The 20,654-nt window shown below is 44.0% G+C and overlaps 1 protein-coding gene across 1 annotated transcript in view; it reads right to left on the bottom strand.

The window, feature by feature from the left end:
* Positions 1-751: 751 nt before the first annotated feature.
* Positions 752-20,654, bottom strand: part of ACTR2 (actin related protein 2) — a 35,941-nt gene continuing 16,038 nt past the window's right edge. The window contains exons 2-9 of the mRNA XM_069955576.1: positions 20,004-20,114; positions 14,354-14,569; positions 13,239-13,311; positions 8,908-9,044; positions 7,152-7,301; positions 4,048-4,193; positions 3,699-3,831; positions 752-1,508 (exon numbers count right to left, since the gene is read on the bottom strand). Coding sequence (XP_069811677.1) covers positions 1,338-1,508; positions 3,699-3,831; positions 4,048-4,193; positions 7,152-7,301; positions 8,908-9,044; positions 13,239-13,311; positions 14,354-14,569; positions 20,004-20,114 — 1,137 coding nt within the window. The 3' untranslated portion in view covers positions 752-1,337. The remainder of the gene's footprint in view (positions 1,509-3,698; positions 3,832-4,047; positions 4,194-7,151; positions 7,302-8,907; positions 9,045-13,238; positions 13,312-14,353; positions 14,570-20,003; positions 20,115-20,654) is intronic.

The raw sequence follows: 20,654 nt of genomic DNA on the forward strand, positions 1-20,654 counted from the left end.
CCTCATCAGTGTGGAGCAGGATTCTGGCAAGGTGGGAATTTCCAAAGGGAACAACAGAGGAACGGCACAAAGCAAAGTTGTTCCAGAATTGTAATTTCATGGGGAATACATGTCAGGAGTGCTGACATAGATATCACTATCTGCACCCTCAATGGCCTTGGCCAAGATCAAACTCAACATCCGAATGAGCAGAATTATACAAGTACAGCAGGCAAAAAGCACAGATGACGCAAACCAAATGCTATCTATTGGAATGCTACTTAAAAAGGTGTAACACTAGTTACCATATAGCAACACTTTTTGTAAACTACCACCTTACTGGGTCAAAGACGATGATGCGTGGGCGATGTATGACGTGTGTATCTGCAGAAAGTGCCTAACACTGAGCGCTCCCGACTTTGCGCTGAACTAACCTCTTCTATTCAGTCATCAGAAATGCAATTGGCACTAAATTTTTGTTTGTTTCTGTGCTTCTTAAAGAAACATGGGTGCCATGAAGCAGATGGAGACCAAACACCACAAATCAAAATGGGGATATTTAAAAAAAAAAAAACAAAAAAAAAAAAAACACAAGATATTTTTTGTTCTCTTTTATAGATACAGTTCTCTATATTTAGAAATGATCACATACACATTTGTAACTGTTTCTGTTCCTGGGAATGATTATTAAGAATCTCGTCGTCCTCTGACCTCCTCATCGCCTGGACAAGTGCTTTCTGGTTAGGCCACAGAGTAAAGGGGGGGGGGGGGGAGGGGGCTGCAGCCAGTATACAGTATATTATATATGGAAATGTACCATGAATATTTCCAAAACATAAAAAATAAAAACAAAATAAAGGGTGGTGCGGGTGGTGGCGTGAAGCCCAGCCGAGTGGGTCCCTGCAATAAGGAGAGATGATGGTATTGCTGAGACCAGGGCAGTGTGGGGTGCAGAGAGAGCTGGGAAGCAGTGAGGAGCCCGGATGGTAACAGAAGCAAAAATCACCCAAAGATCAGAAGAGAGAAAGCAGCTTTAAAAGCAGAATACTATATGGAGAGAGGGGGGAAAAAGCCTACCGTGTATAGCCCAGTGCCCACCAGGACAGACAATGGGGTAGATAGGTCTTGGAGCAGTTGGGCAATTCAGAGATAAATCAAACTTGGCCACATTAATAACATGGAAACGTGGAAGCTCCCCCCCACCCCGGACAAAAAAAAAAAAAAAAGGTATATGAACACCCCCCGACCTCTAACGTCAATAGGCTTTTCCAAGTCGAGTAGCTGAATGAGTTCAAAGATTGGCAATAAAGGAAATATAAGGAAAGCTTTAGAGAAGCAACAGAACAGGCGGGGGGAGTTTATCGGACAGTCACGCCGAGCTTCTCCAGCACGCGCACCCCCTTCTCCTGGTACTCCTGCCTGGTCATCCAGAAGTTGTCTTTGTCTTTCATGATATCTGCTAACACTGCGCCCCCCAGGAATACCATGTGCTTACGACGAGGGGGGTCTTCAATGCGGATCTTGAATTTCTGCAAGGAAAAAAAAAAAGAAAAAAAGGGGGACAGTTTAATGACAATGACCTAAGGTCAACAAAAAGAAAAAAATATTCTCTCTAATTATATATACATACACATACACATATATATATTAATTATATATACTTATACACACACACACACTAATATATATATTAATTATATATACTTATACACACACACACACACTAATATATATATTAATTATATATACATACATATATATATATATATATATATATATATATATATATATATATATATGTTGCACATTGTAGACACAATAGACTAGCGAGTCTTCATACAGAAAGGATGAAGTTTGTATCAGGAAACTGAACTCCAGAAAAGGTAACTATGCGCCATCTTGTGGCGGAATAGTGAAATGATCCTCAGGATACCATAAAAAAAGCCAATGCTAGAAACCTCAAAGAACTACATCTTTTCAATGAAATTTCTCAACTAGTCTAAAAAATTACTAAAATGTGTGCTTTTAAGCAAAGCTTTGGCTGTCCGGGCATGATGGGAATTGTAGTTTTGCAACAGCTGGAGGGCCAGAGGTTTCCCACCTCTGTTTTAAGCCATCAGCAAAGGTCATAGGATTCCACCTTTGTACTATAAAGGTAAGAGTACCATCATTAAAAATAAATTTTAGTTTAGCCTCATTATAATTTATGAAGCTAAACTGTTAACATTAGCAAGTGTCTAGGGAGTGACTGACAAGGCCGCCATGCTTTCTCCCTAGCTATATCTGCTAATCTCACTTTTGGTAAGCCTGATGACGTGTCAAAAGTTTTTTTTAATGACAGGTACAGGTTTAATGGCAGGTTGTGTTTTTTTTAAAGGGACAGTGACATTATTTCTGAATCAACCTAACTATATTTGGTGTCATGCTGTGCTATACAATCTTTATGATCAGTAAGTGACATGATAACTGTTCTGTGGGTCAGTTCTATGTCACTGAATTTATATGGCTTTTATGCTTTGCCATTTCTGCACAATAAAAAAACACTCTAAATATGGTTTTGTAGTAGTCACATTCCCCGACACAAAAGCTTTTTCTCAGTGACACTTGCACAGCTGCGTACGTCTCCTGGCTATATCAAAACATGAGTGTGGGCCTCAGGACCAAGATGGGTAAAAACGTTGACATGTCCACCTCATATGTCAAATGTTTTATTAAGTGAAGGTGGCGCTTTAAGTACCGGATGCCAGAACTGTAAAATACAGGGTCAGGGGCGCCTCTGCCATTAAGCCAGTTGAAGTGTCTGCCTCAGGTAGCACCATCTGCTGTCAGAAGAGAGTGGCAAAGGAGGTGAAAGAAGATCCCAGCCCAGGAGCGGCCACCGACCACACAACAAATCCTGGGCTGTTTGTCAGGGCTGGTGCTAGAAGCTGCTATTGTGCCATCCCTTTAACTGTAAGTGCTCCTAATGGGCACCTGCATTTCAATGCAGCGCTCAGATTGACAGAGCGAAGAGCCACTGGCTCCCCACCCTGCCGAGGCTGCTTCTCTTCTCCTGCAGCCCAGTGCACAAGTGACGTCACTGATGCCAGGGCAATGCTTTGTAGCCAGGTGAGTATGGGTGGTGGTGTTTACCAATATATGGTCAAGGTATAGGATACTGTAACTACCGACAAATATGTGGTACATGCAATACAATGCCCCCACTGTATACAATACCAAATGCTTAGAATGATGACATGTTTGCTTCGTGGACAATGTAAGGACTGCAGCCATGGCATTACTGGGAACATCCCACCCAGATGCCAAATTGCCCTCTAATGTGTCTGTAGCATAAAGGGTCAGGCTGCATTCTCACGGAACACGGACGTTGAATGCCTGTAACGGACTTCTCCCCCGCCCAGGCAGCATCTGTGATAAGATGCTGGGAGCGGGGGAACTGTACAGATATACGTTGCGCTGTAATGAATCAGCCGTGCGCATATCTGTACAGTTTCCCTGCTCCCAGCATCTTATCAGAGATTCTGCCCGGGCGGGGGAGAGTCCGTTACAGGCATTCAACGTCCGTGTTCTGTGAGGAACACAGAACGTGGAAATGCAGCCTTACTGGGGGGCAACATCACTGGATTATCATTTATAGGTCCTGAAATATCTGAATGGACTGGTTACAATCATCAGTAACACAATCTACTGATGGCAGGAAAGACAATTATAATCCTTACCGATAATTTCTCGACATCTCCCTTGAGGACTCTTTCTAAGTAGAGTTGTTTAAGCTCTCTCTCCAGGCGAGACGGCAGGCCGGGGTACATGGTGGAGCCTCCAGAAAGAACAATGTGCTTATAAAACTCTGGCCTGCAAACACAAGACGATTGTTAGGAGAGGAAAACTGCTTCCCCAACGAGAAGGCAGAACGGTGAGTGCATCATATATAGCACTATAGTAATTTGTTGGCATTACAGTAAATACAGCTTGCAGGTCTATACATTTGGGGGGGGGGTCGTACCTGCCTGACATGGAAGAGTTCAGTGTAGTCAGGGCAAGTGACGTTGGATATATCACGGTACTCACCGGGTATCAATATCAGCTGCCTGGATGGTGTTGAACAGCAGCTCAGCAACTCCGACACCTTCTACATTGATAAGATGGGGCTGGAACAAGGCTTCTGGGGCTTCAAAGCGTTCTCCACCGACTTTAATAACTCTGCCATCTGGGAGCTGGACAATAAGAAGCAAACATGGCTGCATTAATGGTGTCACCCCTGACAGAGGAGTTAGTAAGGAGGTTACAGCGCCCCCTGCAGTCACACATACACACCCTGCTCTCTAAGGATTTACAGATTATTAAACCAATCTGAATTCTGATGGGAAAATGCTCCATATTTACAAACGAACCATTAATGGCAATGCTTCATGGGAAAGTATGCAAATCTTCTTTTCTGGAGCGAAGCTATGTTGCATATGTCGTCTCCAGTAGTGTTGAGCGGACATGCCGAACTGTTTGGGTTTAGCAACGCTCTCCGAACCGGAATCGGCATCTGGAGAAGGCAAATGCTGCCTTAGCACTGCCAGAACACATGGACACAGTCATAGGCTGTATCCATGTTTTCCAGTACTCCCTAGGACGACATCCAAATTCTCAAGATGGCGGGAGTCAAATGCAGAGTTTCCGGGTTAGGAGAACTTTGCTGGACCCAAACAGTTCCACAATTCCCCTCAACACTATTCACCAGGAGCGGATCACTGCCAATATTACTCCATAGCTAAACTGGATGTCCTCACGCACCCTCCCAGAATTGTGTCAAAGTAGTATAATCCAGCCCAGCCCCTGCCCTGACTAACTAGGAACACATGCCTTGGATAACATAGCTGTATGGGATTCTAACTTGACCGATATCTCTAGTCATGTTGCATGGCTAGTTATAAAGATTAGACATAGGTATCGACCTCCAAATAAATGGCTAGATTCTAAGGCAACCATCACACTAGATTCCTGCAGTGTCCAGCCGAGGCTTTTCAAACAAGACAAACAGTCACGTCAATCATCCATAGGCATCAATGACATATAAAGGTGCCATAAGGCCAATACAACCTACTCTTGTCCTCTGCTGGGGAAGACAGACCTATGAATATATAGCAGGGGATCTCCCAGTGTATACAGTGTGACCCAACCTTACGAGTCCCAGGCCACCCCATAAGGGACATCAGATCTCACAGCTAAAATCTAAAGCGGCGCTGACTACTTCAGAAGTTGGTTTAAGTTTAGATGAATAGCTGAAGCTAGCATTAGGGGGCCTTTACACAGAGATTTTTATTTGACAGATTTTTGAAGCCAAAGCCAGGAACAGACTATAAACAGAGAACAGGTCATAAAGGAAAGACTGAGATTTCTCCTCTTTTCAAATCCATTCCTGGTTTTAGCTTTAAAAATCTGTCAGTTAACTCTCTCTGTGTAGAGGCACCCTTAACCCCTTAAGGACCCATGCCGTACCCGTACGGCATGTAGTCCGTCGGTGCTTTGAAGTGAGCTAAAGAGCTGAGCTCACTTCAAAGCAAGTGGGGATTGGCTACTATATGCAGCCAGGTCCTCACTGTTATTGACGGGCTGCTGCGATCACGCGGCCGCCCGCAATTAACCCCTGCTGTGCCACGATTGCGGCACTTACATCAGTGACAGGAGCTGTGCTCCTGTCACTGACCAATCGGGGGTCTCCGATCCTTGTATCTGACTGCCGGAGGCCTCTTACCTTTCTCCCGGCAGTCAGATCGGCGATCACTGTATAGAGCCTGCACAGGCTCTATGCAATGATTGCAGATAACACTGATCAATGCTATGCTATGGCATAGAAATGATCAGTGTTAAAAATCCAAATTAAAAATGTTAAAGTCCCCTAAGGTGACATATAATGTGTTAAAAAATGTTTTTAAGAAGTTTTAAAAAACCATACCATAGCTTCTTCCCTAATAAAAGTTTAAATCACCCCTTTCCCATTTTATAAATAAAACACATAAAAATAAACATATAATATACCGTTTTCCGATCTAATAAAATAAATATTGTTCCCGCACAGTGAACGGTGTAAAAAAAAAAAAAAAAAAAAAAAAATAGGCGGTTTAAAAAAAAACACCAGGATTGATTTATATTACATTTTATTTGAAATAAAATGAATAAAAATTGATCAATTATGTCTCATCTCCACACATATGGTATTAATAAAAACTAGAGATCATGGCGCAAAAAATGACACCCCAAACAGCTGTGTACGTGAAAAAATAGAAACGCAATAGGGCCATTGTAATCACACCTATTTGCAAAAAAAAAAAAAAAAAAGTTTTACTGTTAATAAAAATAGTTAAACATTTAAAAAAAGCTATGTAACCTGCATATCGCTGTATTCAGGCTGACCTATAGAATAAAGATGTAAGTTTGACTGTAAAGTGCATTATGTAAACAGGGACCCCACACAAACACACACACACAATTTGCAGAATTGTATTTTTTTTCCCCCAATTTCACCCCATAAATTATATTTTGGGGGTTCTGTCATACATAGTATAGTAGATCAAAATGCACCTTTACAAAGTACACCTGTTCCTGAAAAAAAGCCCTTACATGGCCCTGTATCTGGAAAAATAAAAGAGTTATTGCTCTTAGAAGACGAGGAGGAAAAAAAAACGAAAACGCTAAATGGAAAATCGTCCCAGTCCTTAAAGCCATTTTGGCCTCTGTCCTTAACAGACATCTCAACGCCACAGCCTATCAACACTATACAACTATAAATACTATACAACTGCATAGATAATAGATAAACAGATAATCTCGCCATTTTACAAAAGGTTTCCGCAGTACTTGGAATATAGCACTAGGTATAGTTATTAATGTAAGCAATATTGTCATGTGGACTGTATGGAGGAGAGTCTATAAAGAACGGTCATCTTTGGACTCTGTCTTACGAACTATATTAGTGTTTTAGATAGGGAAATTGTAGTGTTGTGTAAGTAGTAGTGAAGGAAGAGATAGGGCACTATCAAACTTTTCAGTATCAACCCAGGGAGTGTAACAGACAACCTTTAAGACGAAACTCTCAATAGTCACAGAGACGTCCCCCAGTTACAGACACACTAACCTCAGCCATCAGTCCTCCGTATATATGGTATCAGTTGCTTAGTACTTACTGTGTAGGACTCCACCAGGACTGTGGTCTCTAATGCCAGTTTCTGCTCTTGTTCTATATTGTATCCCACATAGCAGAGCTTCTCCTTGATCATGCGAACAGTCTCAAAATCTGCGGAGTGATTGAATGCATATCCACGAAGAAGAAGCAGCTGCAAGAACGCACATCCATTATAACACATCTATTATAATCTATTGTGAATCAACAAATCATCAAGTTTAATAAAGTAAAAACACTGTCTGGGAGAAGTTAGAGGGAATGCGTCATCTAATTTTCTATTTTTCTATCTATGTTTTAAAATAGTGCGGAAATCTTGCAGTTTTCATTCTCACCACTAGGGCTAAAATTACTGTTACCACTTTTGTGTCTTTGGTGATAAGAGGAGGCTGCTGTAAAGTGATCTGTACAGCATTACAGCGACATGTGACAAGAGTGAAATAAAATTATTAGTCAGAAAATAGAAAAACAGACTGAAATAAAAGAACAAGTTTTAGTATCGGATTCTAGTCGGTAAAATAAAATTTAGGTGATAAATGCCCTTTAGAGTGTCACTGTTGTCATAAGTTTGCAATATTTAGTCATGCGATTGATGGACACATTGACCAGTGACTCTCTGTACAGACCAGACTTCATGTGTTTAGTCTCTTTTTCAAGCCAGCACAAAAAAAGCTTTAAGAAACCTGGATTTCTGGTAAGTACAGCTTTGTTTTACAGCATGATAACTTGCTTTATTTTACATCTATTGTTTATTTAGAGTTTGAAAGATATAACGACAGTGACACTTTAATACCGTGTTTGTATTCAGAATACCAAAATGTTTTAAAGTCGGTGGTCAATACCATTTTATATTCATTTCCAGTTGTCAAAATAAAAAAAGTGTTGAATCTATAACTCCCCATTTCTTATTCCTACAGTCATTCTAGGGCATATTTGGAGTACGGCCACAAGATGGCGCTACAGAGCTGTTTTTTTCTGCTGTACAGACATCTTGCTGCTTTCCTAAAGTTAAAATAAGTTAGTCAGAAAAGCAGACGGTGTTATTATAGATGGATATGTAATATCATAAGCCAATCCCTGCAGGATTATACCTCTCATGTACATATACATGCAGTGATAAAGACCAGTAGGTTGAAAGGCATTGCAGGACATTAACTAGGGATGGCTGATTAATCGTTTAAAAACAAACAAACAAAAAAAAAAAAACAAAAAAAACACTGAGTATGGTTTCTGTTAACCAACCTGATTAGGTTTTTGTTTGTTTGTTTTTACACTACGGTACACGATGCTATAGGATCAGGCAACATATCTTCCCTGGGCTGCGTGTGCTGCCGTCAGCCAGTAGGGGGCGCAGCTGCTGTACATTCCTAGCTGCACTGGTCAGAAGAGCCAGTCCTTTCCCTCTCACGGAGCTTTTATTAAAGGGGTTATCCAGCGCTACAAAAACATGGCCACTTTCCCCCCCTCTCTTGTCTCCAGTTTGGCTGGGGTTTTGAAAGTCTGTTCCATTGAAGTAAATGGAGCTTAATTGCAAACTGCACCCAAACTGGAGACAACAGTAGGGGGAAAAGTGGCCATGTTCTTGTAGCGCTGGATAACCCCTTTAAGGGTTTGAAAACCCAGACAACGACCCCAGATTAAAACCTTGACACGTCTGTGTTATGTTGAAAGTTTTGTTACTGACAGGGACACTAATACTGTGGGTCTAAATATATAAGTTTCCAATGGAACTCTACTAAGTAGAATCCCTTAGACTTCACCTTGATGAGATAGCGGGTAATATCCCTGCCGGCGATATCCAGTCTCCTGGTGAGGTGAGGCAGGGAGAAGCCTTCATATACTGGGCAGATATGGGTGACTCCATCACCGGAATCCACCACCACACCAGTCAATAAACCTGAAAAGAGAAGCCGGAAAAGGTTTAGAAGGAGATGACTGGGCTGGGCCCCTGCAGGGGATACAATGGCTGGTTATACATTAGCCAGGTGACTAATGGTGGAGTCATTTGTGTAAAAGAGACAAAGAACCACGGCATTATCCGGACCTTCTGACCCCCGGCCATATATTGTGCTGTCCAATGAAATGTAGTGGATGAGGGATACACCCCTGTATGATATACTGTGTGTACACAGCAGCTTCTTCACTGTACAGATTAGGGCTGACGGCACATGCAGCAGACTGGCCTACTTCTCTGAATGGAGACAGAAGGAAGCAAGGGGCTTCCCATATCACAAAAACACATTGTTTTGAAGCCCTGCCAGACGTTAATAACAAAGGGAGGGATAATATAGAGGAATTCATCTAATTCTCCTTCTTAACCCATTTCTAGCAGGAACTGAGGAACTGTATGAAAACGGCCCAAGTGCAACCCTCCCCCCCCCCCCCCCCCCCCTCCCAAATAGAAATGCAAACTAGGGCAGTCAGGTCATATACTTATTAGTCAGGAGTCTGCGGCTCGGTTTTCAGATTTCTCGTCTTCCATTAGGGTACGTACACACTGCGAAAGGGCGACGGAAAACCTGTTGAGCATTTCACAGCTCGCAGACTGTGGCGGGCATGCGCGTCTCCGTCCGTGTCAGACTCCATTCTATGCACGATCAGATTCCGCCCTCCATCCAAAGAACGAACCTGTTCATTCTTTGGACGGACGACGGAATCCGCCCGTGCATAGAATAGAGTCTACGACACGGATGGAGACGCGCATGCCCGCCACAGTCCGCGAGCTGTGGAATGCTCAACAGGTTTTCTGTCGCCCTTTCATAGTGTGCACGTGCCCTAATGCTGGAAACTGCATCCTGGCACGCAACATTACAGATCCAAGCTACGTTCCCGCAATGTTAAAATGACGGCCACCTTTTTATCGCTAAAAGACGGCCACAAATAGCGATCATAAACGCTCTTTGCAGCTGTCATTACGGATAGCCATGATTTCGTGCTAAAACCATGGCTGTCTGCACAGACAGCCATCATTTTAAAGGGGAACAATCAGAAGGTTAAAGTTCTCTAACCTGCGGATAGCCCCCCAATGTGCAAAGGGCACCGAGGAGGAAGGTCTGTCTCTTACCTTCCTCATCGGCACAGTTAGTAGTTGAATCCAGGGCTTGGAGCACCATCAAGAACACTGCCCAGCCCTCATCTACCGATCTGGCTCCCAATGGTGCTCCGGACCATGAATTCAACTAACAACTAAATGGAAACAGCACCGAGGAGGAAGATAAGAGACATACTGTCCTCCTTGGCGCGCCGTGTCCATTAGCAGGTCACATGCTGCAAGTACTGGATGATCTAGGAGAACTATGGGACATCAATGGAAATACATATTGAAGCTGTGATCATGTGATCCATGTCCAAATCCATGGGGGGGGGGGGGGAACAGATTTCTCAAAACATGGAAAAAGTGTGGAGCCGAGAAGTAGCCATGGAAAATTCCCCAAATTATGGAGGTCTTGGTTTTAAGGGAAAACCAAGCTGTAGTCTGTTGCCAGCAATCAGAAAACTGTGGAACATATTATGCTCAATGATGTAATATTAGGAGAATCCTAGGAAAACCTTACAGATGAGTGTTCCCTGCCCTGTGGCTCTCCAGCTGTTGCAAAACTACAGCAAAATCGGTTCTCCTCATGGAGAACAACTTCTCCACCCTAAATCTGGCAACTGGAACAAATCCTCAGATCAATGACCCTTTTCTAGACCCTAGTAACTATAACCTGTATTATAATTACACTCCAGAATGATTCCAGGTCCTTGTAGTGAGTTTACCATGACAGGGAGCTCCATACTCACACTGCTCTCACAGTAAAAAATCCTTTTTTGTTGTGTTGTTGTGCAAACCTTCTTTCCTCTAGAAAGGATACCCCCCCCCCCCCCCAGCGGTCCCCAAATTATAAGACCGCAGAGGAGGGCCACAGGTTTTACACCACATTGGTATAGAGGTAAGAATGTTTTCACACCAACACAGGTGGTGATTCTTTACTGTAATAGCAGTGAGAGTATGGAGCTTTAAAAGAATCAACACAATAGGCTTATTGGTACAAGTTATAGATAGTAGATGCAAGGGTTTATTCTGACAAATGTGGCGTTAAAGAGGCTGGTGCTGTGTGATAGGAGAGCTGACCATACAATGCAAGCACCCCCAGGAATCTCTGCTAATGATTTTGGTGGTAGCACAGCAGTGGTCGCATAGCAGTGAGGACCTGTCCGATTCCATCCATCATGCTCAGGAAAGTCTGTCAATCAAAACCAAGCAGTGTTCATGAGCGTGCAAAGGACTGAGACTTCCTTTATTTGTTTTTTTTTTCTCTTTAAACAGATTTTAAAAAAAACAAAAAAAACAGAAGAGACTAAATACAGCGTTTCTCAGAAAATAAGACTAAGTGCTTAATATTATTTTTTAATCAAAAACAGGCAGTGTGTCTTATTTTATGGGGTATGTCTTATTTTATTATCCCCCCCGGACCTCACCGGAATACTCTCAGCCTTGGGGGACAGGTGGCGGCGTTGTGCATCAGGGCAGGAGGCCTACTTTGGGGTGCCTTACTTTAGGCTAGAGGGTAGGGTAGTTGAGGTGTCTTATTTTAGGAGGGTGTCTTATTTTCGGGGAAACAGTATCAGCACAGAGGGAGCATGGTCCACCGTTTGACAGGAAGAGAGACACCTAGTGGCCATATGTATAACGTAGATTTAAACATCCAAAAAAAAAAAAAGACTAGAGTTTATTGTGAAACTGCTTGCAATCACAACCTCTGTTGATTTTCTTTAAAAAAAATAAAAAATAAAATTGTGACAGTGCCTTTTTAAAGGAACTTTTCTCCCTGTGATGATTTCTCCCTTCCTCTGGATCAACACTGCATGTTAGTGGGCTGAACTGGCTGGACATACATCTTTTCAGTCTTACAAACTGTTTCTCTAGTCTCCTATGATCCCAGTCATGATTTGCCTTAGGGCCCTATTCCACCGGACGATTATCGTTCAGATTATCGTTAAATCGTTCGAATCTGAACGATAATCGTTCGGTTGAAATGCAGTTAACGATTAACGACCGAACGAGAAATCGTTGATCGCTTTATAAGACCTGGACCTATTTTTATCGTTGCTCGTTCGCAAATCGTTCGCATTGAATAAGACATCGTTCGGTCGTTCGCAATAGATACGAACGCAATAGCGAATAAATAGCGAAGAGAAACGATCGCAATTACGATCATAAGTAACGATTATCGTTCCATGGAAATGACCAAACGTTTTCAGGTCTTTCGCAATAGCGGTCGTTTGAGATCGTTAATCGTTAACGATTATGCAAACGATAATCGTCCGGTGGAATAGGGCCCTTAGTCCTGCCCTGTGTAGTTCTCACCAGTACCCCCAGTTTCCATCATCTCTTGCAGACGTCATGACTGGTAGATGAAGATACCATGAGGGGCCATTGGCAGGACGTCCCTACAGTGTCATATGTGCAGTAGAATCCCTGCTCGCTGGGGTAACGGAGTAAATTGCTGTTGCCATGGTAACTGGATAGGTTTCACGCGCGCTCGGCTCTTGAAGAGGACTAGTTAACTGCGTAGGATGAGCCGTAATTATACATTGTCACGCTCCTGTGTAACACTGGTGACAAGGGGGGAAAGAAAGCCAGGAACAATTCAACTATCGCTTCATTCATTTTGCATACAGATTCTAGCTGGCCAAGCCTAGGGGTGACCTAACTGTGCACTAAAATAGTCAGTGACTAGATCACGGTTCCCCCCAACCTGTGGCTCTCTACCCACTGCAAAACTACAATTCCCATCATGCCCTGAAAGCTGGAGGTTGCTACGCTCTGGCCAAAGAGAGAATCCATGTATACCTAGGGTAGGGAACCTTGGCTCTCCAGCTGTTGCAAAACTACAACTCCCATCATACCTGGACAGCCAAAGCTTTAGTTTTGGCTGTCCAGGCATGATGGAAGTTGTAGTTTTGAAACAGCTGGAGAGCCAAGGTTCCTTACCTCTGATGTATATGAACCAGCTGTAATCCATCTAGACCTATGGGCCAACAAGCTTGTTTAGTGGTTTTATCTGGATTAGGCCAGTAGACAAAGTAATCTTAGTCGTGTACCCACCTTGTGCATACAGTGTAAGAACAGCCTGGATAGCAACGTAAACACCTGAGAACTGGTACGTCTCGAACATCACCTGAAATAAACAGATGTTTTAATATAAAGTGACATAAATGGTGATGCAAACAATACAATAAAAAGTCAGCTTCAAAAAGGTGTCAAAATACTTAAAGGGAAACGGACAGCATAAATATGCATCTGTGCCGGCAGTTTCCGGTTACCTACTACTAGGCGGGCATCATGTAGGTTGATTTAGCTTGGCTCTATAATCTCAGATCTATGGAAGGAACTATCTTTACTTTGTCAAGGAGGCAGATCCGCGACTGTGTGCGCCCTCCACTCCCCTGCTTTGCTCTGTCTTTGGGTCGCTCTTGCCTCCTCCAGGAAGACGGACAGCTGTCCCACATTGAAATCCAGCACAGCTGCAGATGAGCCAGCTGTCAATTATTCTCATGGAGGTGAAGGCGGCTTGAAGACCACATCGGTGGCCAGAGAGTGGGGTGGGCATCACAGAACCAAGCTAAAAGTATCTATTGGATGTCCACTTAGTAGGTAACTGGAAGGATGGGTAGATGCATATTCATGCTGTCAGGATCACTTTAAAAATTTAAAAAAAAAAAACAGCAGTTGTCTTTGCACTTTTTATATATATATATATATATATATATATATATATATATATATATATATATATATATATAGAAGACTTTGCTCATCACCCAAGGATCGCCCCCAGAAAATGGCTGATTTTACAAGTTGTTGGATAAGGTGCAGATAGGAAGGCATTTCCCTGGCAGCAGATGATGCAGCTGCAATGTAGTATTACAAGAAGGCTATTCAGATTAATGGTTATTAGAGATGAGCGCAACTCGGACCTGCCCAGATCTGTCCAAACCAGAGCGAGTGGCATTCAATTAGTGGTGGCTGAAGAAATTGGAAGCAACCTAACACTGCCTAAAAAACATGGATACAGCCATAGGCAATAGGGTGTATCCATGTTTTCTAGGGCCCCCTAGGGCTGTATCCGATTTCTTTAGCTACTGCATCATATGCCCGGTTAAATAGGCCAAACACATATTTATCACCTATAGGAAAGGCATGACAGACAGAGACCTCACCTCGACAATCTTCTCTCGGTTTTTGGTTGGGTTCATGGGAGGCTCAGTTAAAAGGATTTTACAGTCTCTGGTGTCAATATTCAGTTTCTCAGGTCCGAATGTGTAGTCCCACAGGTGCTTCATGTCATCCCAGTTCCGCACTATGCCGTTTTCCATGGGATAGTTCACCTCCAGCATTGAACGTAACTCGCTGGCTTCATCACCAACCATGAGGTCCTAAAAACACAAATGGGACTTGTTCAAACACTGATATATTGAGACGGAAAAGGAGTCTCTATAATACCATAACCATATAACAAGACTATGTTCAGACTACCTTCCTGTACATGTGGTTTCTGGGATTTACTACACGTGTATACAAGGAATTATGGCCGAGCTATTCATTCCTATGCAGGTGCCAGAAAGGGCCAAGTAAGCAGGAAGAGTGCTGTACTCTGATCTCTCTGGTGGCTCCATAGGAATGAATAGAGCCTCCAGAAAGAGCCGAGTAAGCCGGCAGAGTGCTTACCTTGCTCTCTCTGGCACCTCCCTAGAAATGAATAGAGCCGCGGGTCTCATGCTGTACCCACGACTCCATTTGTAACTCAGTCGGGGGCCGATACGGAGATCTCCAAGGGATTTAGAGGGGTAGTGCGGCGGTAAAGTATTATTGACAGAATAACACACATTACAAAGTTATACAACTTTGTAATGTATGTTATGTCTGTGAATGGCCCCCTTCCCCGTGTCCCACCACCCCCACCCGTGTACCCGGAAGTGTGGTGCGCTATACATACCTTTCACGTGCCGACTCGTCTCCGATCTTCAGTCTGTGATGTCGTCTTCGGACGGCCAGGCCGAATCCCTCCGAGCGTCCCGAGTGCCGGCCGCCCTCTTCAGCGTCATCAGATGCTCAGCCGCGATTGGCTGAGCACAGTTATGCTCAGCCAATCGCGGCTGAGCATCTGATGACGCTGAAAAGGGCGGCCGGCACTCAGGACGCTCGGAGGGATTCGGCCTGGCTGTCTGAAGACGACATCACAGACTGAAGATCTGAGACGAGTCGGCACGTGACAGGTATGTATAGCGCACCACACTTCCGGGTACACGGGTGGGGGGACACGGGGAAGGGGGCCATTCACAGACTGTAATGTGTGTTACCCTGTCAATTCTTTACCGCCGCACTACCCCTTTAAACTTTTAACTGTCCCATAGAAATGAATAGGATCAGTTCAAAGATGTGTTTCCCTCCAACGCTTTTCTACTGCGATGAAGGGAAACGCTGTCAGACGAATGTAAACCCGGCCTTAGGGCCCTCAGCTGCAGGCTTCTCCCTGCTAGTTATATGACTGGAGGTCTCAGCACCCCCACTGATGAAAAGATTTCTGAAATGGCATCTTACACTTAAAAAGACAACAATTTATATTAAAAGGATAAGCCCAGCAAACATAAAAAGTATTTTATTGCCCCCCCACCCTCTCCCCCCAAAAATACAAATCACCAAAATAAACCTATTACAGGAAATGCTTATAAAGTGCTTTTTTCCTGCACTTACTAATGCATCAAGGCTTCACTTCCTGGATAACATGGTGATGTCACGACCCGACTCCCAGAGCTGTGCAGGCTGTGGCTGCTGGAGAGGATGATGGCAGGGAGATACTCAGTGTCCCTCCAGTGCCCTGTGTCCCTCAGTGTCCCCCTGTCATCAACCTCTCCAGCAGCCACAGCCCGCACAGCTCTGGGAGTCGGGTCGTGACATCACCATGTTATCCAGGAAGTGACATCACCATGTTATCCAGGAAGTGACATCACCATGTTATCCAGGAAGTGACATCACCATGTTATCCAGGAAGTGAAGCCTTGATGCAGTAGTAAGTGAAGAGAAAAAAAGCACTTTATAACCATTTCTTAACTTTGGGGGGCAATACAATACTTTAATAAAAACTTTCGCCGGACTTCTCCTCTAAAGAATGGCCTAAAAAAATAGTCTTCCACTGCTGTAGAGAATATTAGACACTCCATTAGCCAAGAAGCCTTCATGCTAAACTACATCCAGAATACCAGGTACATACACAGGTAATACAAGTTAGTATAAAAAAAAAAAATCATCCCATTCTACATGTAAATTCAGTACAATTACGGTCAGTAATGGACGTCAGGTTTTTCATACATATTGGACAGACTATAATAGTATAGTAAAGTATAGTATAGTAGAGCACTGCATGGCTTTATTATAAGAGTATTAACCAGACATGCTGTGAGAACATGCAGAAGAACACAGGATCTGCCAGATCATCTACACAGCAGAATATGCACAATCATCACCCTGCAACCTCATAGGCCTCACTTACCATCTTTTTCTTATTCTACTTGAAGTTTTCAGTAAAGGGGGAGAAACATTAAGGAGAAGAGGAAGTCAGAGGTGAATGTGAAGAACACAACTCACTATACCAGACCTAAAAGGAGTTTCCTAGGGACATAACATTTTATTATTTGGCTGGGGGGTGATACAAAAATAAAATATAAAAAAATAAGTCATACTTACCTTCCCTGCTCCACCACTTCTCCTGGTCAGAGATCCCAAACTAAAGAAATCCACAGCACCTAATGGAAACCTACCCACATATCTATGCATCTACATACTTTATTTTGCAAGTATTTATTTTCCACAGTCATCTTCAAGTTTTTTTCCCTATATACAAAAACTCCTCCTGCGAGTGTGAACGCCACCCTGATTTAAAGTTATGTGCTAAGTAAGTAGAAGTGTGAGCACTATTGTCACACTGGTCAGTCAGATTCTGTCTGCCGTTTTGATAGTGACCGCACCATTACTATTTTTAGCCACAATGCTTCATACTGAACACAATGTTAAGAACTAGGTGCAGCTGCTACATATCTGTAGTTATAGGAGGGTCCGGCTTCATCGCTGCTATAGAGCAATTACACCATAGCTTGATATTAACACAACATGGAAAGATCTACGGAACCTGAAACGGCTGATTGAATCTTTTCACATCTCGCTGTCTAAGCAGATTATAATTTTACAGTGTCCTTGTTTCTAGAGCGCATTACAATGCACATAGATACTGAAAACAATGCATATAGATGGCTGCTTGCTCCTCAACCGATCACTGGCCTTATAAGGGTACGTGCACACTACGGAATCCCGACAGGTTTTCTGTCACGATTCCGTAGTGTGCACGTACCCTTACAAAGACCAATATCAGCCCGTTCAGTCGATAATCTCCCTGTGTTATAGGGCCTGTCCTCTGAAAACCTGTTTTGGAAATGCAAGTTATTTTTGCAGTAGTCTTAGGGCCCTATTTAACGGAGCGATAATTGACCAAATCGGACTATTATCGCTCAGTGTAAGAGACAATGATCAGCTGATCGCTGCTTTAGGCCAACACCTAAAATTGGGCGCCAACCGAACATCGCTACGTGTAATAGCAATGCACGGCTGACCATTCTGCAAACGCTAGACATTACAGAGTTGGGAGGAAGGGGTGTGGAAGTCGGCACTCCGGGACGTAGAAATATTAAAACATAACTTTTATTCGTGCATGTTAAAATACAGCGGGTGGCATAGCAGGACCTGCTATGCCACCCGCTGTATTTTAACATGCACGAATAAAAGTTATGTTTTAATATTTCTACGTCCCGGAGTGCCGACTTCCACACCCCTTCCTCCCAACTCAGCATTGCATGAGGCGTCTGGCCAATGCCTCGAAGATCGAGCACCCTTCTCAGCCTAACCTGTTGCTGCTACAAACATTCTACGGTGAGCTGTATCTCTTTTTGTTTTTTACCTTTTATATTCGCTAATGCTAGACATTACATATCCACACTCCAGGGCTCCTACTGCGGTCTGTTTCTTCCCAGGTCCCGCGTGCTGCAACTTCAGAGCAGCCTGTCTGAGCTGACAGGCTGCTCAGTCAATCACTGGCCACAGTGGTCCCAGCCAGTGAGTGGCTAAGTAGCCTTATCAGCTCAGACAGGCCACTCTGAAGCTGCAGCATGCAGGACCCGGGAAGCAGATCACAGGAGCCCTGGAGCGTGGATAGGTAACGTATACTGTTTAAGCAAGGACTGCAAGGACCTCGGTAATGATGTCCGTGCAGCCCTTGCTAAACGATTATGTAAACGAGTGCCGATCTACCAGATGGGGGCCAGATGAATATTGAAACGAGCGCCCATCAGTCCATGTAATAGGACCCTTAGGGTACTATAAGATGATATCCCGATCAATAATGTAAACCATCGCCGATCGACGCTTGTTTCCTGAGCCTATTACACAGCTCGATAATCGTTTAACAAGGGCGGCACAGACATCCTTAGTGATGTCCCTACAGCCCTTGCCCTAAACTGTTATACAATACCTCTCCACGCTCCAGTTTGGCTTCCTGGTCGCCCCGGCTGCAGCTTCAGAGCAGTCTCTGAGCTCACAGGCCACTTAGCCAATCAATGGATGGGACCACTACAGCCAGTGATTGGCTTAGTGGGCTGTGAGCTCAGAAACTGCTCTGAAGCTGCAGCGCTGGGAAGCAAGCAGTTGGCATGAGAAGACAGGAAGCGTGAGGAGATAATGTATAACAATTTACTCAATCGTTAGCCGTCAGGCATTGCTGTTATACGTATTGATTCGCGGTCGGCAGCCGATGATTGTGGTCTCAGACCATTTGACAAAATCAACTGATTAGCATTGTCAGATCATGATCACTGGCCGATTGTCCCTCCGTGTAATAGGGCTCAGTGGAATAGAGAACGATCAGCCGATGATCGTGTCATCGGCTGATCGTTCATTTAAGGCCAGACCTAAAATCTTCGTTCCCCCACCACGCATCGCTACGGTGGAACAGCGGTGCGTGGCGGGCGACCGGCAATTTAAGAAGCAGCATACATTACCTGCAGGGCTTCTCCTCCACTCTGTCTTCCTCCCCGGGTCCCGCGCGCTCTATCTTTAGAATGGCCGGTCAGCTGACGGAGCGCTCAGCCAATCACAGGCCGGGACCACCGCGGCCTGTGATTGGCTGAGTGGCCTGTCAGCTGACAGGCCATTCTGAAGCCAGAGCGTGCGGGACCCAGGGAGGAAGACAGAGCGGAGGAGAAGACCTGACAGGTAATGTATGCTGCAAGGACATTGGTAATGATGTCCCTGCAGCCCTCGCTCAACGATCATCGGGCCGTGGAATAGGCCCAGTAAACGAGCGGCGATCTTGCAGATCAGCACTTGTTTACATTGTTGATCGGGCCCTGCTCGGCCCGTGGAATAGGGCCCTTACTCTACTTATTTAGTGCAGTCTTTATCTAAGCGGGATGCAGACTACAAATGGACAGTAGCTGGCGCCTTTAGAGACTCCTCCAAAGAGTTTGCATTTCCAACAAGAAAGTCTTCAGGGCTCCCTTGTACCCCATGTCTGGATTCAGCTGACCTGTACACTCCTATATACTCTGCATCCTGGTACCTTACAGGGTCTGCACAAGACTAAGAGGATTGAGCACAAAGACTGTATGAAGATTCTGCATTATACATGAATCCCAATGATGTCATGACTAAAGATCTAATAATGCCCGATAAAGCCAAGAGCATCAGAGAGAAGTGAGATGGCACATTCAATTATCATAGTGGATAATCCGAAATATAGTCTATGCTTTTCTATGGAGTAGTTACCTTGATCTCAATGTTTCCCACTTTGGCAGTAGAACGGATAACAGGTCGCCCAACCAGAGCCGGGAAAATGTGCTCTGGGAAGTTGGAGCCGGCATAGCCGCATTTCACAAACTGTAAGATAAGAAAAGAGGCAAAGATTAACAATCGCACAAGATGTCACAAACCAGAGCGAGAAGTAGCACGAGGGACACTGGGAGTGGGTGGAAACTCAGCGCCATGTTCTTCTAAGACAAATGCTAGGTAATGTGTGCAAGGTTTCTGCAGGTACATCGCACATTAGGGTTATGATCAGACAATGGCGGCTACACATGTTCACGCTTCCAGGAGGCAGATCATCACCGACTGTATATAAAGATGGACGTTCCTTCTAGTCCCAGACCTGCGTACAGTGCACCGTATGTACCACATGCTGGGTGACAACACACCGCTAAGCACATAGGCACAGAGCTAGAGCGCAGAGGAACCAAGTATGCATAATACATTGTACAGATATACTATAGCACAGTCTACTGAAAACCAGGGCCCCAAGGTTAACACATTATGGACAAATTAAAGGGGTACTCTGGCAAAAATGTTTTTCTTTCAAATCAACTGGTTTAAAAAAGTTATATAGATTTGTCATATTAACAGAGTACCCCTTTAATATCCCAT

Source organism: Dendropsophus ebraccatus, chromosome 15 (assembly GCF_027789765.1).
Source record: "Dendropsophus ebraccatus isolate aDenEbr1 chromosome 15, aDenEbr1.pat, whole genome shotgun sequence".
Lineage (NCBI taxonomy): Eukaryota > Metazoa > Chordata > Amphibia > Anura > Hylidae > Dendropsophus > Dendropsophus ebraccatus.